This window comes from Lethenteron reissneri, chromosome 72, assembly GCF_015708825.2.
Source record: "Lethenteron reissneri isolate LAM-NWPU_2019-01 chromosome 72, ASM1570882v1, whole genome shotgun sequence".
NCBI classification, from domain to species: Eukaryota; Metazoa; Chordata; class Hyperoartia; order Petromyzontiformes; family Petromyzontidae; genus Lethenteron; species Lethenteron reissneri.
The window spans coordinates 6447907-6466347 of NC_083850.1; the positions used below are offsets into that span (position 1 = coordinate 6447907).

An 18441-nucleotide genomic window follows, 5' to 3' on the forward strand; every position below is an offset into this window, starting at 1 on the left:
GGGTGGCTAAAGCACAGCAAGTTGGCACAGTAGGGGGCACAGGTGGTGCATCAGCCAGTTATCTCGGTCATCTCGGTCAGTCGACCCGTGGCACCTGGGTCTGCCCCGTGACCTCCTGCCAGCGGGCTTTCGACACTTCACGTGGCCTCAAGGTGCACTTGGCCTGGCACAAGCATCGTGGTGACGTCACCGCCACTTAGTGGCGAATGGCGGTTGTTGTTGTTGTTGTATCTGTGTGTGTCTCTGTGTGTGTATCTGTGTGTGTCTCTGTGTGTATAACTGCTGCGTGTGTGTGTCTCTGTGTGTATAACTGCTGCGTGTGTATGTTTCCGTCTCTCTCTCTGTGTGTGGTAGCGTCCCTGCCGGCGCTCACCACCCTCCAGGTGTCCCACAACCACCTGGAGTCGCTGGACTCCATCAGGGCCCTGGCCTCGTGCCCCCGCCTCAGTGTCCTCGACCTCTCGCACAACCTCATCCGCGACCCGCAGCTCGTCGACATCCTCGCAGCCATGCCCAGCCTGGTGAGACACGGACAGAGAAGCGGGGACACGCGGGGACACGGAGACGTGGGAACGCATGGGGACACGGGGACACAGAGACACAGGGACGTGGGGACACACAGAGACACACGGAGGCACAGCGACACGGGGATAAAGAAACGCTGGGACACAGAGACACGGGGGCTCGACAAAGACACAGAGAACACAGGGACACGGAGACGTCGGGACACATGGGGACACGGGAACACAGAGACCCAGGGACACATGGACACACAGAGACACACGGAAGCACAGAGACACGGGGATAAAGAAACGCTGGGACACAGAGACACGGGGGCTCGACACAGATACAGAGACCCAGGGACACAGAGACGTGGGGACACAGACACATGGGGACACGCGAACACAGAGACACAGGGACACAGAGACGTGGGGACACATGGGGACACGGGGACACTGGGACACGGGGAAACACGAAGACACAGCAACGTGGGGATAAAGAAACGCTGAGACACAGAGACAGGGGGGCTCGACAAAGACACAGAGACACTGGGACACAGAGACACTGGGACACAGAGACACGGGGATAAAGAAACGCTGAGACACAGAGACACGGGGGCTCGACAAAGACACAGAGACACAGGGACGCAGAGACACTGGGACACAGAGACACGGGGATAAAGAAACGCTGGGACACAGAGACAGGGGGGCTCGACAAAGACACAGAGACACTGGGACACAGAGACACTGGGACACAGAGACACTGGGACACAGCGACACGGGGATAAAGAAACGCTGGGACACAGAGACACGGGGGCTCGACATTGACACAGAGACACAGGGACGCAGAGACGTGGGGACACATGAAGACACAGAAACGTGGGGACACAGGGACACACGGGTTCACACAGAGACACAGAGACGTGGGGATGAAGAAATGCTGGGACACAGAGACACGGGGGCTCGACACAGACACAGAGACACAGGGACGCAGAGACGTGGGGACACATGGGGACACTGGGACACACAAGAGACGCAGGGACACATGGACACACAGAGACACACGGAGACACAGAGACACGGGGATAAAGAAATGCTGGGACACAGAGACACGGGGGCTCGACACAGACACAGAGACACAGGGACACAGAGACACGGGGACATACGGGGACAGGGGAACTTGGAGATACGGGGAAGCAGACACTAGGACATTGAGACACAGAGACACGGGGGCAAATCATAGAGACACGGGGATACCATGACACGGAGATATGGGGAGGCAGACACTGGGACACGGACACACAGAGACACAGGGACAAGTCACGGGGACACGGGGACGTGGAGATACGGGGACACAGACACTGGGACACGGAGACACAAAGACACGGGGGCAAATCATAGAGACACGGGGATACCATGACACGGAGATATGGGGAGGCAGACACTGGGACACGGACACGCAGAGACACGGGGACAAGTCACGGGGACACGGGGACGTGGAGATACGGGGACACAGACACTGGGACACGGACACACGGAGACACGGGGACAAAATGGGCAACAGAGATGCGGTGGGCACAGGACATGGAGATGCGTGGACACGGAGACGTGGGCGCATGGGGGGTGGACATTGGAATGTGGTAGCTCACGGCCTTGTGCTATCGCCTGTGCTTGCCCGCGGTTACCCCCCGTGGTTACCCCCCGCGGTTACCCCCCGTGGTTACCCCCCGCGGTTACCCCGCGGTTACCCCGTGGTTACCCCCCGCGGTTACCCCGTGGTTACCCCGCGGTTACCCCGCGGTTACCCCCCGCGGTTACCCCGTGGTTACCCCGTGGTTACCCCCCGCGGTTACCCCCCGCGGTTACCCCCCGCGGTTACCCCTGCGGTTACCCCGTGGTTACCCCGTGATTACCCCCCGCGGTTACCCCGTGGTTACCCCCCGCGGTTACCCCGTGGTTACCCCGAGCGGTTACCCCGCGGTTACCCCCCGTGGTTACCCCGCGTGGTTACCCCGTGGTTACCCCCCGTGGTTACCCCCCGTGGTTACCCCCTGTGGTTACCCCCCGTGGTTACCCCCCACGGTTACCCCCCGCGGTTACCCCATGGTTACCCCCCGCGGTTACCCCCCGTGGTTACCCCCCCGCGGTTACCCCGTGGTTACCCCCCATGGTTACCCCCCATGGTTACCCCGCGTGGTTGTGCCCGCAGCGCGTGCTGACCCTGACGGGGAACGCGGTGGTGCGGGACATCCCCGACTACCGCCGCACGCTCACCGTGCGCCTGCCCCACCTCACCTTCCTGGACGACCGCCCCGTGTTCCCCAAGGACAGGTGAGGCCCGTGACGTCCGCCACACGCGCAGGATCAACACAACAACAACAACAGCAACAACAACAGCAGCCAACAACGATCCATACTCCATTGGAACCTCATTTGCCAGTAAAAAATATGATAATTGTTTTTTTACCCTTTTATCTGGCAACAAAACTGACACCTTTTTTACAAGGAGTCATGTTTGCATAGACCACAATACCTGCAGCCGTAATGCAAACAAAAAACATTACTCTGATAATGTATGCACTGTCCTTGAAGTTGATTGGTCCACACCCGAGACAGCTTTCCTTAGAGCCTAGGATCACATGGGTTGGACCAGATGACGCCAAAAGGCGCACAACTCAAAGACAATGCACCATCAGAGTATGAGAGCTCGGGGTAAGCATTTACACCATTGGAACCTCATTTGTCAGTAAAAATATGATAATTGGTTTGTTACCCTTCTATCTGGCAACAAAACTGACACCTTTTTTACAAGGAGTCATGTTTACATAGACCACAATACCTGCGGTCATAATGCAAACAAAAAACATAACTCTGATAATGTATGCACTGTCCTTGAAGTTGATTGGTCCACACCCGAGACAGCTTTCCTTAGAGCCTAGTCTCACATGGTGTTGGACCAGATGACGCCAAAAGGTATTGTGGTCTATGCAAACATGACTCCTTGTAAAAAAGGTGTCAGTTTTGTTGCCAGATAGAAGGGTAACAAACCAATTATCAACGATCCATACTCTTTGTTTTTTTTTTTCGGTGAAGTCACGTCGGTAAAAAAATCTAATCAAATAAGTGAAAACAACTAACTTCTTGGTTCTTTCGGTAAAGTCACGTAGAAGGGAAATAATAAAATAATAAAAATAAAACATAATTAAATAATTCTCACGACGTTTCGACCACAACGCAAGCAGCCGTCCTCAGGTGAAGAACAGGTCTGTCGGAAAGACAGCGTCTGAATGGACAGACCTGTTCTCCACCTGAGGACGGCTGCTTGCGTTGTGGCCGAAACGTCGTGAGAATTATTGTATTATGTTTATTTTTATTATTTTATTATTTCCCTTCTACGTGACTTTACCGAAAGAACCAAGAAGATGAATCCCTGCAGTCACGAAAGCTTTAAATTGAAAAATGAAAACAACTAAATTAAATCACGACGTTTTGGGCGCAACACAAGTTTCAAGTTCAATTTTAGTTTAAAGTTTCATGTATTATGTATAGCCCTGTGAGCCATTCGGCTCTTGAATCGGGTGCAACCGCAACAAACAAAAAAACAAAAACATGAACAAGAAAACATCTTAAAGTGACTATGTGACTAAGTGCAAACAGAAAATCCAAGAAAAGACAGCAAAATATTGCAGAACAAGCACCGTACACCAACGCTGTGTGCAAACATCCCAGTGGGATGCAAGTCAAACAACAACAACAACCACAAGCGTCCTTCTTCAGGTGAGGACGACGCAGCGAAAGCACAACCTCTTCAGGGTGTCTAAGAGATTTTCTTAGGTTTTTTCGGTAAAGTCACGTAGGTTAAAAATTAAAATTAATAAAATAAAATTATTTTTAACTTTTTTAATTTTTTACCTACGTGACTTTACCGAAAAAACCTAAGAATATGAATCCTTGCAGTCACGAAAGCTTCAAATCTAGAATGTCTAAGAGATGGTTGTGACGAGGAGTTACATAGTCACGGGGGATGGAGGGAGGGGGGGGTCATGGTGAGTGTGTGGGCTGTGGACTGGGAGGCAACGATGTGAGGAACAGGGAGGGCGCTGTGAGGCAACGCATGGAGTTCAAACTGAAGCTTTGTGATGCAGGGGGCGTAAGTAGATAAGGAAGCTAAGATTAAGCAGCCTTTTGTTATGCTGCCGGGTGGGGCAAATTAGAAATGTGCAAGATGAACGCTGACGTGTGGTCATGGTGACTTCACTGAAAAAAACACAAAGAGTATGAATCCTTGCAGTCACGAAAGCCTCAAATCTAGAGCCAACAACGACTCATCCGTGACGCCTCCTGGAAAGAGAAAACTCCTTTTGGACGGAGCCAGACTTAACACCCTTCCCCTCGAGGCTTAAAACACAAGCAGTGAAACGTCGTGAAAACCACTCTGAGGCATCTCCTTTACCAGTGGCAAAATATAGTAGTAGGTTTTTACCCTTTCAACTGGTACAAAAACTGACACCTTTATACAATATTCTTAGGTTTTTTCGGTAAAGTCACGTAGGTGAAAAATTAAAATTAAAATTAATAAAAGTAAAATAAAAATCAAGGCATCATGTTTGCAATAACCACAACACAAGCAGTCAAAATGCAAACACAAAGAAACAACTCTGATGATGATAATGACATGCACTGTCCTTGAAGTTGATTGGTCCACACCCGAGACAAGTGTGTGAGTGAGTGGGTGTGTGAGTGAGTGGGTAAGTGTGTGAGTAAGCGAGTGTGTGAGTAAGCGAGTGGGTGAATGTGTGAGTGAGTGAGTGGGTGAGTGGGTAAGTGTGTGGGTAGGTGAGTGGGTGAGTGTGTGGGTGGGTGGGTGAGTGAGTGAGTGAGTGAGTGGGTGAGTGAGTGAGTGAGTGATTGGGTGGGTGAGTGAGTGAGTGTGTGAATGAGTGGGTGGGTGAGTGAGTGGGTGGGTGAGTGGGTGAGTGAGTGGGTGGGTGGGTGAGTGAGTGGGTGAGTGGGTGGGTGAGTGGGCGAGTGAGCGGCACGGGCTGGAGCAGAGACAGAGCTGATGCGGCACAGGAGGGACGTGGAGCTGGCTGGACTTGCCGATGCCCGCCACCAGTGGTGTCACCCCCCTCGTTCCAGCCTTCACGAGCGCCGCTTCTCGCCGTGACAGCAACGGTTCGTCAAGGCCACGCAGGGAGCCTTCGTCTTCGTTATTGAACGGTGCCCATCACCCCCCCCCCGCCCCCGTCTCAGGGCGTGTGCCGAGGCCTGGGCACGGGGGGGCCGGGCGGCGGAGCGTGCGGAGCGCGCCGCGTGGGAGACGCGGGAGCGCCGGCGCCTGCAGGAGGCCACCGCGGCGCTGGGGCAGCGGCGCTCGGGGCGGAGAGTCCGGGCCGACGGTGACAGCTCCTCCACCACAGGTGGCGAACCTCGCTTCAACAACAACAACACCAACACCATCACCACCACCACCATCACCACCGCCACCACCACCACCGCCACCACCGCCACCACCATCACCACCACCACCACACTCTCAGCTTCAACAACAACAACACCAACACCACCACCGCCACCACCACCACCACACTCCCGGCTTCCACAACACGCAGCTCACCAGCGAGCCCAGCACGGTCTGTGCCGGTCGGCGTGGGTGGTGAGGGTGGTGAGGGTGGTGAGGCTGACGTCACTGCCCTCCCTTCACCCTCCAGGGGCCAGTGGCAAGCAGACCGGCGGTGGCGGCGCCTGCGGTGGGGGCGGTGATGAGGGCGGTGAAGGCGGTGAGGGCGGTGAGGGTGGTGAGGGTGGTGAGGGCGGTGAGGGTCATGAGGGTGTTGATGGTGGTGAGGGTGGTGAGGGTGTTGATGGTGGTGAGGGTGGTGAGGGTGTTGATGGTGGTGAGGGCGGTGAGGGTGGTGAGAGCGGTGAGGGCGGTGAGGGTGGTGAGAGCGGTGAGGGTGGTGAGGGTGGTGAGGTTGGTGAGCCACAGTTGGACCGCCGTCCCGATGGGACTGGGCCGGGAGGTGCGGTGAGGCCGGGCGGCAGCAGCAGCAGCAGTAGCGGCAGGAGCAGCAGCCGCGTGCAGGAGGTGGAGGATGGTGGCAGCGCGGGACGACACCAGCAGAAACATCAGCCTTGACGTGAGTGAGAAGAGTGTGAGTGAGGTAGTGAGGTGAGAGTGATGAGTGTGAGGTGAGTGAGGTGAGTGAGGTGAGATGAGTGAGGTGAGTGAGGTGAGAGAAGCACCGTGGTGACGTCACCACCACTTAGTGGTGAAAGGCGCTTGTTGTTGTTGTTGTTTGTGCCCAAAGGAGTAGTGTAGTTACTAGCGCTACACTGCGCTACGAACCCGGTGGCCCGAGTTCGATTCCCGCTCACGGCCAACACCGGTGAGGATTTTCTGAACCGGTCTTGAGCCTCCCCTAGGTCGACTCAGCCTCAATTTACGCGGTGTGTAAATATCGCCACTGGCGGTGACCGGGCGTGGTGCTAGCCACCCACCCCCTCGTGTGCCGTGGCGGCCTTCGTAGGTGCTACTCGCCAACAGCACTTGCCCCTGCAGTCTGTTAAAGGCTACACGGGGATCTTTGCCCTTTGTTGTGCGCACAGGACTTGCCCGACCTGGAGGAGGCGCCGGTCTGTGGTGAGGAACTGTGGGACCCGGCCTCTCAGCACCCCGGGGTGAGCCACGACCGCTCACTCCTTCACTTCTCAGCTCCCACAATCTCAGCCTCGTTGTGTGTGTGTATGTACGTCAGAGGTCGCAACCGGGTACCCGATACCCGTACCCTACCCGATACCCGGCTACCCGTACCCGGCCGGGTACAGGTACGGGTACCTGTTTGCGACCCTGGTGCGGCCGGGTACGGGTAGGCCGTGAGTCACTGGTGAGTCACCGTTTGTCACTCATTTCCCAACGTCTTGTCTCTTCTCACAATTCAAGTTCCGAGAATCAACCCACCCGCGCCTGCAACATGGCTTCATCCCAGAGGTCGCAATCAGGTACCCGATACCCGTACCCTACCCGTACCCGGCCGGGTACGGGCCGGGTACGGGTACGGCCGGGTACGGGTACGGCCGGGTACCCGTTTGCGACCCTGGTGCGGCCGGGTACGGGTAAGGAATCAAAACCCGTTTGCGACCTCTGTCCCTGGGACAACAGCGGTGCTCCTAGAGCAAGCACGCCGGTGGTCGTAGATTCGAGAGAGATCCTGGGAAACATCGTGCCTTGCAATCCTCTTCCAGATCGTGAGGCTGGCGTCACATCCAGTCAGCCAGCTCTCTCTGGCAAAGTCCAAAGCAGAATTATACAGCGAGGGAAAAAAGTATTTGATCCCCTGCTGATTTTGTACGTTTGCCCACTGACGAAGAAATGATCAGTCTATAATTTTAATGGTAGGTCTTTTATACAGACTGAGATTAGGAGCACACTCTTTAAGAGTGTGCTCCTAATCTTTCTGATTGAGAGGGGGTCAAATACTTATTTAAAAATGGAAATCAATTTATAACATTTTTGACATACGTTTTTCTGGATTTTGTTGTTGTTATTCTGTCTCTCACTGTTCAAATAAACCTACCATCAAAATTATAGACTGATCATTTCTTTGTCAGTGGGCAAACGTACAAAATGAGCAGGGGATCAAATACTTTTTTTCCCTCACTCTACGTATCTCTGTGTATCTCTGTCCGTTCGCCAATGGTGAAGGCCACACAGGGGGTCTTGGTCTTCGTGTTCCGTTTAAGATTGATTTATGAAGGGTTCAACTTCTCCCGTTTGCCAAGAAAACACGTAACCCGGTACGCTCCGCTTTGTGCCGAGGGTGATTTTTAAATCCTTTATATTAAGTTCACTTGCGTGCTTGCTTGCGCGCTTACGGCCGTGCAAATCTTTCGGCCGTTTTTAACCCACTTCCCGTGATCCAATTGAGCTAAAATTTTGCACACAGACTCGTTGTGCGTGACAATTAATTTTCGCGAAAACTTTTTTCCAAAATTTTTCACTTTTTAGGAGAAAAATTATTTTTAATTACCAATTGCTTAATGGTGGCAGGCAATCATCTGACCCATAGGTGGCAGCCATCTCAAGCCAGAGGACGAGAGGACTCTGGCCGCCACGCATGTAAAGGATTTATAGTGAAAAACTTTGTTTTTACGGGTTAATTTTTTACCACTTAACCTCTGCTTGCCGCTGCCTTCTCACAGGAGGTGCTGTTCCCCTGGCAAAGCCCAGCAGCCATCGGGGCCGGCAGGGCCCCTGGGGTCGCTGGGGAGCGTGGCGCGTCGTGCCGGGGCGTGGTGAAGCGGCCGCTCATCGAGGAGATCTCGTCCATGCCTGCCCAGGGCCTGCTCGCCTCCCTTGGGCCGTCGTAAACCAGACGACACTGAGGGCCGTTCAATTTCGATTTAAAGCTTTCGTGACTGCAGGGATTCATCTTCTTGGTTGAAGACAGAGTCTTCAGACGCTGTCTTCTCGACAGACCTGTTCTTCAGCTGTTGTGGCCGAAACGTCGTGAGAATTATTTTATAATGTTTTATTTTTATTCTTTTATTATTTCCATTCTACCTGACTTTACCGAAAGAACCAAGAAAACTGAGGGCCGTGTTAGACCGGCTCACCGTGTTAGACCGGCTCACCGTGTTAGACCGGCTCACCGTGTTAGACCGGCTCACCGTGTTAGACCGGCTCACCGTGTTAGACCGGCTCACACTGAGAGTCGTGTTAGACCGGCTCACCGTGTTAGATCGGCTCACTCTGAGAAAGCCGTGAGCCAGTTTAACGTGAGACCTATGATGTACGTGTTTTATGGGTTTAAATATAATTAAACTGTGACACCAGTTTAAACTGAGTTGTGATCAACCAGTATTACATGAAGCTGATATCCGTCGGTGTGAGCCCAGTGTGGAGTTTGTGTGTGTATGGAACGAGACCTGGGCCTCAGGGACTGATGCTCAGGATGGATTCGTCGTCTGCAGCAGCAGCAGCAACAGTCTGTGAGCCATGAATATCAACATTAAACAGGGAGAAGGAACCCATGTTTCGTTTTGTCTCTCTCTGTGTGTCTGTGTGTCTGTGTTGTGTGTCTCTCTCTCTGTGTGTCTGTGTGTCTATGTTGTGTGTCTCTCTCTGTGTGTCTATGTTGTGTGTCTCTCTCTGTGTGTGTCTCTGTGTTATCTCTCTCTGCTTGTGTGTCTGTCTGTGTGTCTCCGTGTCTGTGTTCTGTCTTTCTCTCAAATTTAGCAATCTTTGTAGGAACATTAATCAACCAGGTGAGGTGTTATTGACTGTTATGTTAGCCGACTCTGTGTGTTGTATTGCGTTATATTTATAACTTTACTAGGTTTGCACCATTGGAACCTCATTTGCCAGTAGCAAAATATGATAATTGTTTTTTTACCCTTTTATCTGGCAACAAAACTGACACCTTTTTTATAATATATATTTTTAATAATATTATTTACTAGGTTTGTTTTCTATTTCATTTGTACCTGATGATTGCTGGTGTTGCAATCGAAACGTCGTGTGCTATTATTTAATTCATTATGTTATCTTTCTACGTAACTCTACCGAAAGAACCGACGAGTAATGTGTGCATCATAAAACAATGTTCGTTTCACGTATTCTACCACGAGCATGATGTGTGGTCCCTGCAGGCTTGATAATAGAATGCAACCTACAACATTACACGTACACATTCGGCCCTTTTTCGGGTACAAAACTCGCAACACACATTATTGGCTGCCCACAGTAAACCACCCTGTGTAGGCATGCAGTTGTGCTGGGTAGACATTGACGGACAACTTGTTGCGAGGCAACGCGATGTTTATTTGGCTCTTGTACGGTGTCCCTAACACAACGGGGTAGAGCGGCCCCTTTACCCGCTACCTGGCGAGGTAACGGGCCCGAGCACTGGTGAACCCGTTAACAAACTCCTTGGGTAAAGTCCACGTGGGTATAAAATATCAAATAAATCACGACGTTTCGGGCGCAACACAAGCAGTCCGTCATCAGCTGGGACAACCACAGCAAGAAACCAGAATCAGAAAGGGTTTCATTGGCCATGAAAGTTTGCACAGACAAGGAATTTACTATGGCAGGAAGGTGCATACATTCAACATGTACGAATCTTAAAACGTAAATAAGTGGTATACAGTCTAACTATACTAAAATTACAATAGTCTAACTAATACTCAGGGGGTAAAGTATGTCAAATTTTGAATAAGTATACAATATAAAATGTAAACTAGCCATAATATACAATCCTAAAATACAAAAATACAAATAGGGTAACGTTGTTGTAAATATGGCAAGGTGTAATTTTGTAGATAAAATGTTAAAGTGTAAAAGTCATTTTAAGCCCTTGTCCTTGCTGAAGTGGGCAAAAGGGGGCTGCTTTAACAAGAAGCTCCTCCCCGCCTCTCTTACCTAGATGGCCACTTGTTATTTATCTACCCACGTGGATTTTACCGAAAGCACCAAAGAGTACGGATCCCTGCAGTCACGAGAACTTCGACTCGAGATTGAACCCCGTTTACCTTCCGCCCTCCGCCTGGGCGCTTGGGGAGGAGGCTACGCTGAGCCGACCGTGCCGGGGGCTTCGGGTCCTGACCACCGGCCTCACTCAGCTCCGGCCCTTCAAGTTCAAGTTCATATATTAGGTATATAGCCCTGTGAGCCATTCGGCTCTTGAATCGGGTGCAACCGCAACAAACAAAAACATGAACAAAAAACATCTTAACGTGAATATGTGACTGAGTGCAAACAGAAATACAAGAAAAGACAGCAAAACATTGCATAAAAAAAATCACCGTACACCAACGCTGTGTGCAAAAATCCCAGTGGGATGCACGCAGAGGTGGGACAAAGTCATTGTTATGCAAGTCCAAGTCGAGTCTGAAGTCATCAAATTCATGACTCGAGTCTGACTCGAGTCCAAGTCACATGACTCGAGTCCACACCTCAGAGGTGGGACAAAGTCATTGTTATGCAAGTCCAAGTCGAGTCTGAAGTCATCAAATTCATGACTCGAGTCTGACTCGAGTCCAAGTCACATGACTCGAGTCCACACCTCAGGATGCACGTCAAACAACCAACAACAACCACAAGACAACTTAGATTAAGGCCATCAGTCTAACTCTGTACTACAACAAACAAACATGGTTAAACCGAAAAACTTTTCAAAATAAAGCCATGAAAGCAATGAAACGGATGAGCTTGGGGTTCAGGGTCCTAACCTCAGCCCAGGTCTTCGGTCTATCGGCTTGGAGGTGACTGAGCCGGACCCTTGAGAGGTCCGGCTTCTGTACCGGTCCGTGGCTTGCTCCGCCCCGGTCCCCGCCTCCTTTCTAGAACTTTTTGGGAGGTGACGTCACCCCCGGTCCCCGCCTCCCTTCTAGAACTTTCTGGGAGGTGACGTCACCCCCGGTCCCCGCCTCCCTTCTAGAACTTTCTGGGAGGTGACGTCACCTCCCGGTCCCCCGCCTCCCTTCTAGAACTTTCTGGGAGGTGACGTCACCCCCCGGTCCCCCGCCTCCCTTCTAGAACTTTCTGGGAGGTGACGTCATCCCCCGGTCCCCGCCTCCCTTCTAGAACTTTCTGGGAGGTGACGTCATCCCCCGGTCCCCGCCTTCCTTCTAGAACTTTCTGGGAGGTGACGTCACCCCCCGGTCCCCGCCTCCCTTCTAGAACTTTCTGGGAGGTGATGTCACCCCCGGTCCCCTGCCTCCCTTCTAGAACTTTCTGGGAGGTGACGTCACCCCCGGTCCCCGCCTCCCTTCTAGAACTTTCTGGGAGGTGACGTCACCCCCCGGTCCCCCGCCTCCCTTCTAGAACTTTCTGGGAGGTGACGTCATCCCCCGGTCCCCGCCTCCCTTCTAGAACTTTCTGGGAGGTGACGTCACCCCCCGGTCCCCGCCTCCCGCCTCCCTTCTAGAACTTTCTGGGAGGTGATGTCAACCCCGGTCCCCTGCCTCCCTTCTAGAACTTTCTGGTAGGTGACGTCACCCCCGGTCCCCGCCTCCCTTCTAGAATTTTCTGGGAGGTGACGTCACCCCCCGGTCCCCCGCCTCCCTTCTAGAACTTTCTGGGAGGTGACGTCATCCCCCGGTCCCCGCCTCCCTTCTAGAACTTTCTGGGAGGTGACGTCACCCTCGGTCCTCGCCTCCCTTCTAGAACTTTCTGGGAGGTGACGTCACCCCCGGTCCCCGCCTCCCTTCTAGAACTTTCTGGGAGGTGACGTCACCCCCCGGTCCCCCGCCTTTCTTCTAGAACTTTCTGGGAGGTGACGTCACCCCCCGGTCCCCCGCCTCCCTTCTAGAACTTTCTGGGAGGTGACGTCATCCCCGGTCCCCCGCCTCCCTTCTAGAACTTCTGGGAGGTGACGTCACCCCCCGGTCCCCGCCTCCCTTCTAGAACTTTCTGGGAGGTGACGTCACCCCCGGTCCCCGCCTCCCTTCTAGAACTTTCTGGGAGGTGACGTCACCCCCCGGTCCCCCGCCTCCCTTCTAGAACTTTCTGGGAGGTGACGTCACCTCCCGGTCCCCCGCCTCCCTTCTAGAACTTTCTGGGAGGTGACGTCACCCCCCGGTCCCCCGCCTCCCTTCTAGAACTTTCTGGGAGGTGACGTCATCCCGCGGTCCCCGCCTCCCTTCTAGAACTTTCTGGGAGGTGACGTCATCCCCCGGTCCCCCGCCTCCCTTCTAGAACTTTCTGGGAGGTGACGTCACCTTCCGGTCCCCGCCTCCCTTCTAGAACTTTCTGGGAGGTGATGTCACCCCCGGTCCCCTGCCTCCCTTCTAGAACTTTCTGGGAGGTGACGTCACCCCCGGTCCCCGCCTCCCTTCTAGAACTTTCTGGGAGGTGACGTCACCCCCCGGTCCCCCGCCTCCCTTCTAGAACTTTCTGGGAGGTGACGTCATCCCCGGTCCCCCGCCTCCCTTCTAGAACTTCTGGGAGGTGAGTCACCCCCCCGGTCCCCGCCTCCCGCCTCCTTCTAGAACTTTCTGGAGGTGATGTCACAACCCGGTCCCCTGCTCCCTTCTAGAATTGTTCTGGGAGGTGACGTCACCCCCGGTCCCCGCCTCCCTTCTAGAACTTTCTGGAGGGTGACGTCACCCCCCGGTCCCCCGCCTCCCTTCTAGAACTTTCTGGGAGGTGACGTCATCCCCCGGTCCCCCGCCTCCCTTCTAGAACTTTCTGGGGAGGTGACGTCAACCTCGGTCCTCGCCTCCCTTCTAGAACTTTCCTGGGGAGGTGACGTCACCCCCAGCTCCGCCTCCCTTCAAGAACTTTCTGGGAGGTGACGTCACCTCCGATCCCCGCCTCCACTTCTAGAACTTTCTGGGAGGTGACCGTCACCCCCCGGTCCCCGCCTCCCTTCTAGAACTTTCTGGGAGGTGACGTCACCCCGGTCCCCGCCTCCCTTCTAGAACTTTCTGGGAGGTGACGTCACCCCCCGGTCCCCCGCCTCCCTTCTAGAACTTTCTGGGAGGTGACGTCCCCCCCCGGTCCCCGCCTCCCTTCTAGAACTTTCTGGGAGGTGACGTCACCCCCGGTCCCCGCCTCCCTTCTAGAACTTTCTGGGAGGTGACGTCACCCCCGATCCCCGCCTCCTTTCTAGAACTTTCTGGGAGGTGACGTCACCCCCCGGTCCCCCGCCTCCTTTCTAGAACTTTCTGGGGAGGTGACGTCACCCCCCGGTCCCCCGCCTCCCTTCTAGAACTTTCTGGGAGGTGACGTCATCCCCCGGTCCCCGCCTCCCTTCTAGAACTTTCTGGGAGGTGACGTCACCCCCCGGTCCCCGCCTCCCGCCTCCTTCTAGAACTTTCTGGGAGGTGATGTCACCCCCCGGTCCCCTGCCTCCCTTCTAGAACTTTCTGGGAGGTGACGTCACCCCCGGTCCCCGCCTCCCGCCTCTCTTCTAGAACTTTCTGGGAGGTGACGTCACCCCCCGGCCCCCCGCCTCCCTTCTAGAACTTTCTGGTAGGTGACGTCATCCCCCCGGTCCCCGCCTCCCTTCTAGAACTTTCTGGGAGGTGACGTCACCCCCCGGTCCCCACCTCCCTTCTAGAACTTTCTGGGAGGTGACGTCACCCCCGGTCCCCGCCTCCCTTCTAGAACTTTCTGGGAGGTGACGTCACCCCCGATCCCCGCCTCCCTTCTAGAACTTTCTGGGAGGTGACGTCACCCCCCGGTCCCCGCCTCCCTTCTAGAACTTTCTGGGAGGTGACGTCACCCCCGGTCCCCGCCTCCCTTCTAGAACTTTCTGGGAGGTGACGTCACCCCCCGGTCCCCCGCCTCCCTTCTAGAACTTTCTGGGAGGTGACGTCACCCCCGGTCCCCGCCTCCCTTCTAGAACTTTCTGGGAGGTGACGTCACCTCCCGGTCCCCCGCCTCCCTTCTAGAACTTTCTGGGAGGTGACGTCACCCCTGGTCCCCCGCCTCCCTTCTAGAACTTTCTGGGAGGTGATGTCATCCCCCCGGTCCCCGCCTCCCTTCTAGAACTTTCTGGGAGGTGACGTCATCCCCCGGGTCCCCCGCCTCCCTTCTAGAACTTTCTGGGAGGTGACGTCACCTTCCGGTCCCCGCCTCCCTTCTAGAACTTTCTGGGAGGTGATGTCACCCCCGGTCCCCTGCCTCCCTTCTAGAAACTTCTGGGAGGTGACGTCACCCCCGGTCCCCGCCTCCCTTCTAGAACTTTCTGGGAGGTGACGTCACCCACCCCCGATCCCCGCCTCCTTTCTAGACTTTCTGGGAGGTGAACGTCACCCCCCGGTCCCCGCCTCCCTAATAGAACTTTCTGGGAGGTGACGTCACCCCCCGGTCCCCCGCCTCCCTTCTAGAACTTTCGGGAGTGACGTCATCCCCCGGTCCCCGCCTCCCTCTAGAACTTCTGGAGGTGACGTCACCCCCCGGTCCCCGCCTCCCGCCTCCCTTCTAGAACTTTCTGGGAGGTGATGTCACCCCCGGTCCCCTGCCTCCCTTCTAGAACTTTCTGGGAGGTGACGGTCACCCCCCGGTCCCCGCCTCCCGCCTCTCTTCTAGAACTTTCTGGGAGGTGACGTCACCCCCGCGGTCCCCGCCTCCCTTCTAGAACTTTCTGGTAGGTGACGTCATCCCCCCCGGTCCCCGCCTCCCTTCTAGAACTTTCTGGGAGGTGACGTCACCCCCGGTCCCGGCCTCCCTTCTAGAACTTTCTGGGAGGTGACGTCACCCGGTCCCCGCCTCCCTTCTAGAACTTTCTGGGAGGTGACGTCACCCCCGATCACCGCCTCCCTTCTAGAAACTTTCTGGGAGGTGACGTCACCCCCCGGTCCCCGCCTCCCTTCAGAACTTTCTGGGAGGTGACGTCACCCCGGTCCCCCGCCTCCCTCTAGAACTTTCTGGGAGGTGACGTCACCCCCCGGTTCCCCCGCCTCCACTTCTAAACTTCTGGGAGGTGACGTCACCACCGGTCCCCGCCTCCCTTCTAGAACTTTCTGGGAGGTGACGTCACCTCCCGGTCCCCCCGCCCCTCCCTTCTAGAACTTCTGGGAGGTGACGTCACCCCCGGTCCCCGCCTCCCTTCTAGAACTTTTGGGAGGTGACGTACATCCCCCGGTCCCCGCCTCCCTTCTAGAACTTTCTGGGAGGTGACGTCATCCCCCGGTCCCCGCCTCCCTTCTAGACTTTCTGGGAGGTGACGTCACCTTCCGGTCCCCGCCTCCCTTCTAGAACTTTCTGGGAGGTTGACGTCACCACCCCCGGTCCCGCCTCCCTTCTAGAACTTTCTGGGAGGTGACGTCACCCCCGGTCCCCGCCTCCCTTCTAGCACTTTCTGGGAGGTGACGTCACCCCCCGGTCCCCGCCTCCCTTCTAGAACTTTCTGGAGGTGACGTCACCCCCCGGTCCCCGCTCCCTTCTAGAACTTTCTGGGAGGTGACGTCACCCCGGTCCCCGCCTCCCTTCTAGAACTTTCTGGGAGGTGACGTCACCCCCGATCCCCGCCTCCTTTCTAGAACTTTCTGGGAGGTGACGTCACCCCCCGGTCCCCGCCTCCTTTCTAGAACTTTCTGGGAGGTGACGTCACCCCCGGTCCCCGCCTCCCTTCTAGAACTTTCTGGGAGGTGACGTCATCCCCGGTCCCGCCTCCCTTCTAGAACTTTCTGGGAGGTGACGACCCCCCGGTCCCCGCTCCCGCTCCCTTCTAGAACTTTTGGGAGGTGATGTCACCCCCGGTCCCCTGCTCCTTCTAGAACTTCTGGGAGGTGACGTCACCCCCGGTCCCCGCCTCCCGCCTCTCTTCTAGAACTTTCTGGGAGGTGACGTCACCCCCGGTCCCCGCCTCCCTTCTAGAACTTTCTGGTAGGTGACGTCATCCCCCGGTCCCCGCCTCCCTTCTAGAACTTCTGGGAGGTGACGTCACCCCCGGTCCCCGCCTCCCTTCTAGAACTTTCTGGAGGTGACGTCACCCCCGGTCCCCGCCTCCCTTCTAGAACTTTCTGGGAGGTGACGTCACCCCGATCCCCGCCTCCCTTCTAGAACTTTCTGGGAGGTGACGTCACCCCGGTCCCGCCTCCCTTCTAGAACTTTCTGGGAGGTGACGTCACCCCCGGTCCCCGCCTCCCTTCTAGAACTTTCTGGGAGGTGACGTCACCCCCGGTCCCCCGCCTCCCTTCTAGAACTTTCTGGGAGGTGACGTCACCCCCGGTCCCGCCTCCCTTCTAGAACTTTCTGGGAGGTGACGTCACCTCCCGGTCCCCCGCCTCCCTTCTAGAACTTTCTGGGAGGTGACGTCACCCCCTGGTCCCCCGCCTCCCTTCTAGAACTTTCTGGGAGGTGATGTCATCCCCCGGTCCCCGCCTCCCTTCTAGAACTTTCTGGGAGGTGACGTCATCCCCCGGTCCCCGCCTCCCTTCTAGAACTTTCTGGGAGGTGACGTCACCTTCCGGTCCCCGCCTCCCTTCTAGAACTTTCTGGGAGGTGATGTCACCCCGGTCCCTGCCTCCCTTCTAGAACTTTCTGGGAGGTGACGTCACCCCCGGTCCCCGCCTCCCTTCTAGAACTTTCTGGGAGGTGACGTCACCCCCGATCCCCGCCTCCTTTCTAGAACTTTCTGGGAGGTGACGTCACCCCCCGGTCCCCGCCTCCCTAATAGAACTTTCTGGGAGGTGACGTCACCCCCGGTCCCCCGCCTCCCTCTAGAACTTTCTGGGAGGTGACGTCATCCCCCGGTCCCCGCCTCCCTTCTAGAACTTTCTGGGAGGTGACGTCACCCCCGGTCCCCGCCTCCCGCCTCCCTTCTAGAACTTTCTGGGAGGTGATGTCACCCCCGGTCCCCTGCCTCCCTTCTAGAACTTTCTGGGAGGTGACGTCACCCCCGGTCCCCGCCTCCCGCCTCTCTTCTAGAACTTTCTGGGAGGTGACGTCACCCCCGGTCCCCCGCCTCCCTTCTAGAACTTTCTGGTAGGTGACGTCATCCCCCGGTCCCCGCCTCCCTTCTAGAACTTTCTGGGAGGTGACGTCACCCCCCGGTCCCCGCCTCCCTTCTAGAACTTTCTGGGAGGTGACGTCACCCCCGGTCCCCGCCTCCCTTCTAGAACTTTCTGGGAGGTGACGTCACCCCCGATCCCCGCCTCCCTTCTAGAACTTTCTGGGAGGTGACGTCACCCCCCGGTCCCCGCCTCCCTTCTAGAACTTTCTGGGAGGTGACGTCACCCCCGGTCCCCGCCTCCCTTCTAGAACTTTCTGGGAGGTGACGTCCCCCCGGTCCCCCGCCTCCCTTCTAGAACTTTCTGGGAGGTGACGTCTCCCCCGGTCCCCGCCTCCCTTCTAGAACTTTCTGGGAGGTGACGTCTCCCCCCGGGCCCCCGCCTCCCTTCTAGAACTTTCTGGGAGGTGACGTCACCCCCCGGTCCCCCGCCTCCCTTCTAGAACTTTCTGGGAGGTGACGTCATCCCCCGGTCC

At 55.9% G+C, this 18441-nt stretch overlaps 1 protein-coding gene and 1 pseudogene across 1 annotated transcript in view; both read left to right on the forward strand.

Annotated features, from left to right (window-relative positions):
- LOC133361283 (dynein axonemal assembly factor 1-like) overlaps positions 1-9800 on the forward strand; it is a 13466-nt gene extending 3666 nt beyond the window's left edge. Inside the window, 6 exon segments of the mRNA XM_061580208.1 lie at positions 355-521; positions 2710-2831; positions 5754-5920; positions 6212-6640; positions 7110-7181; positions 8703-9800. Coding sequence (XP_061436192.1) covers positions 355-521; positions 2710-2831; positions 5754-5920; positions 6212-6639 — 884 coding nt within the window. The 3' untranslated portion in view covers position 6640; positions 7110-7181; positions 8703-9800.
- The window catches only part of LOC133361354 (zinc finger protein 709-like), a 139798-nt pseudogene that overhangs the window by 64522 nt on the left and 56835 nt on the right, over positions 1-18441 (forward strand).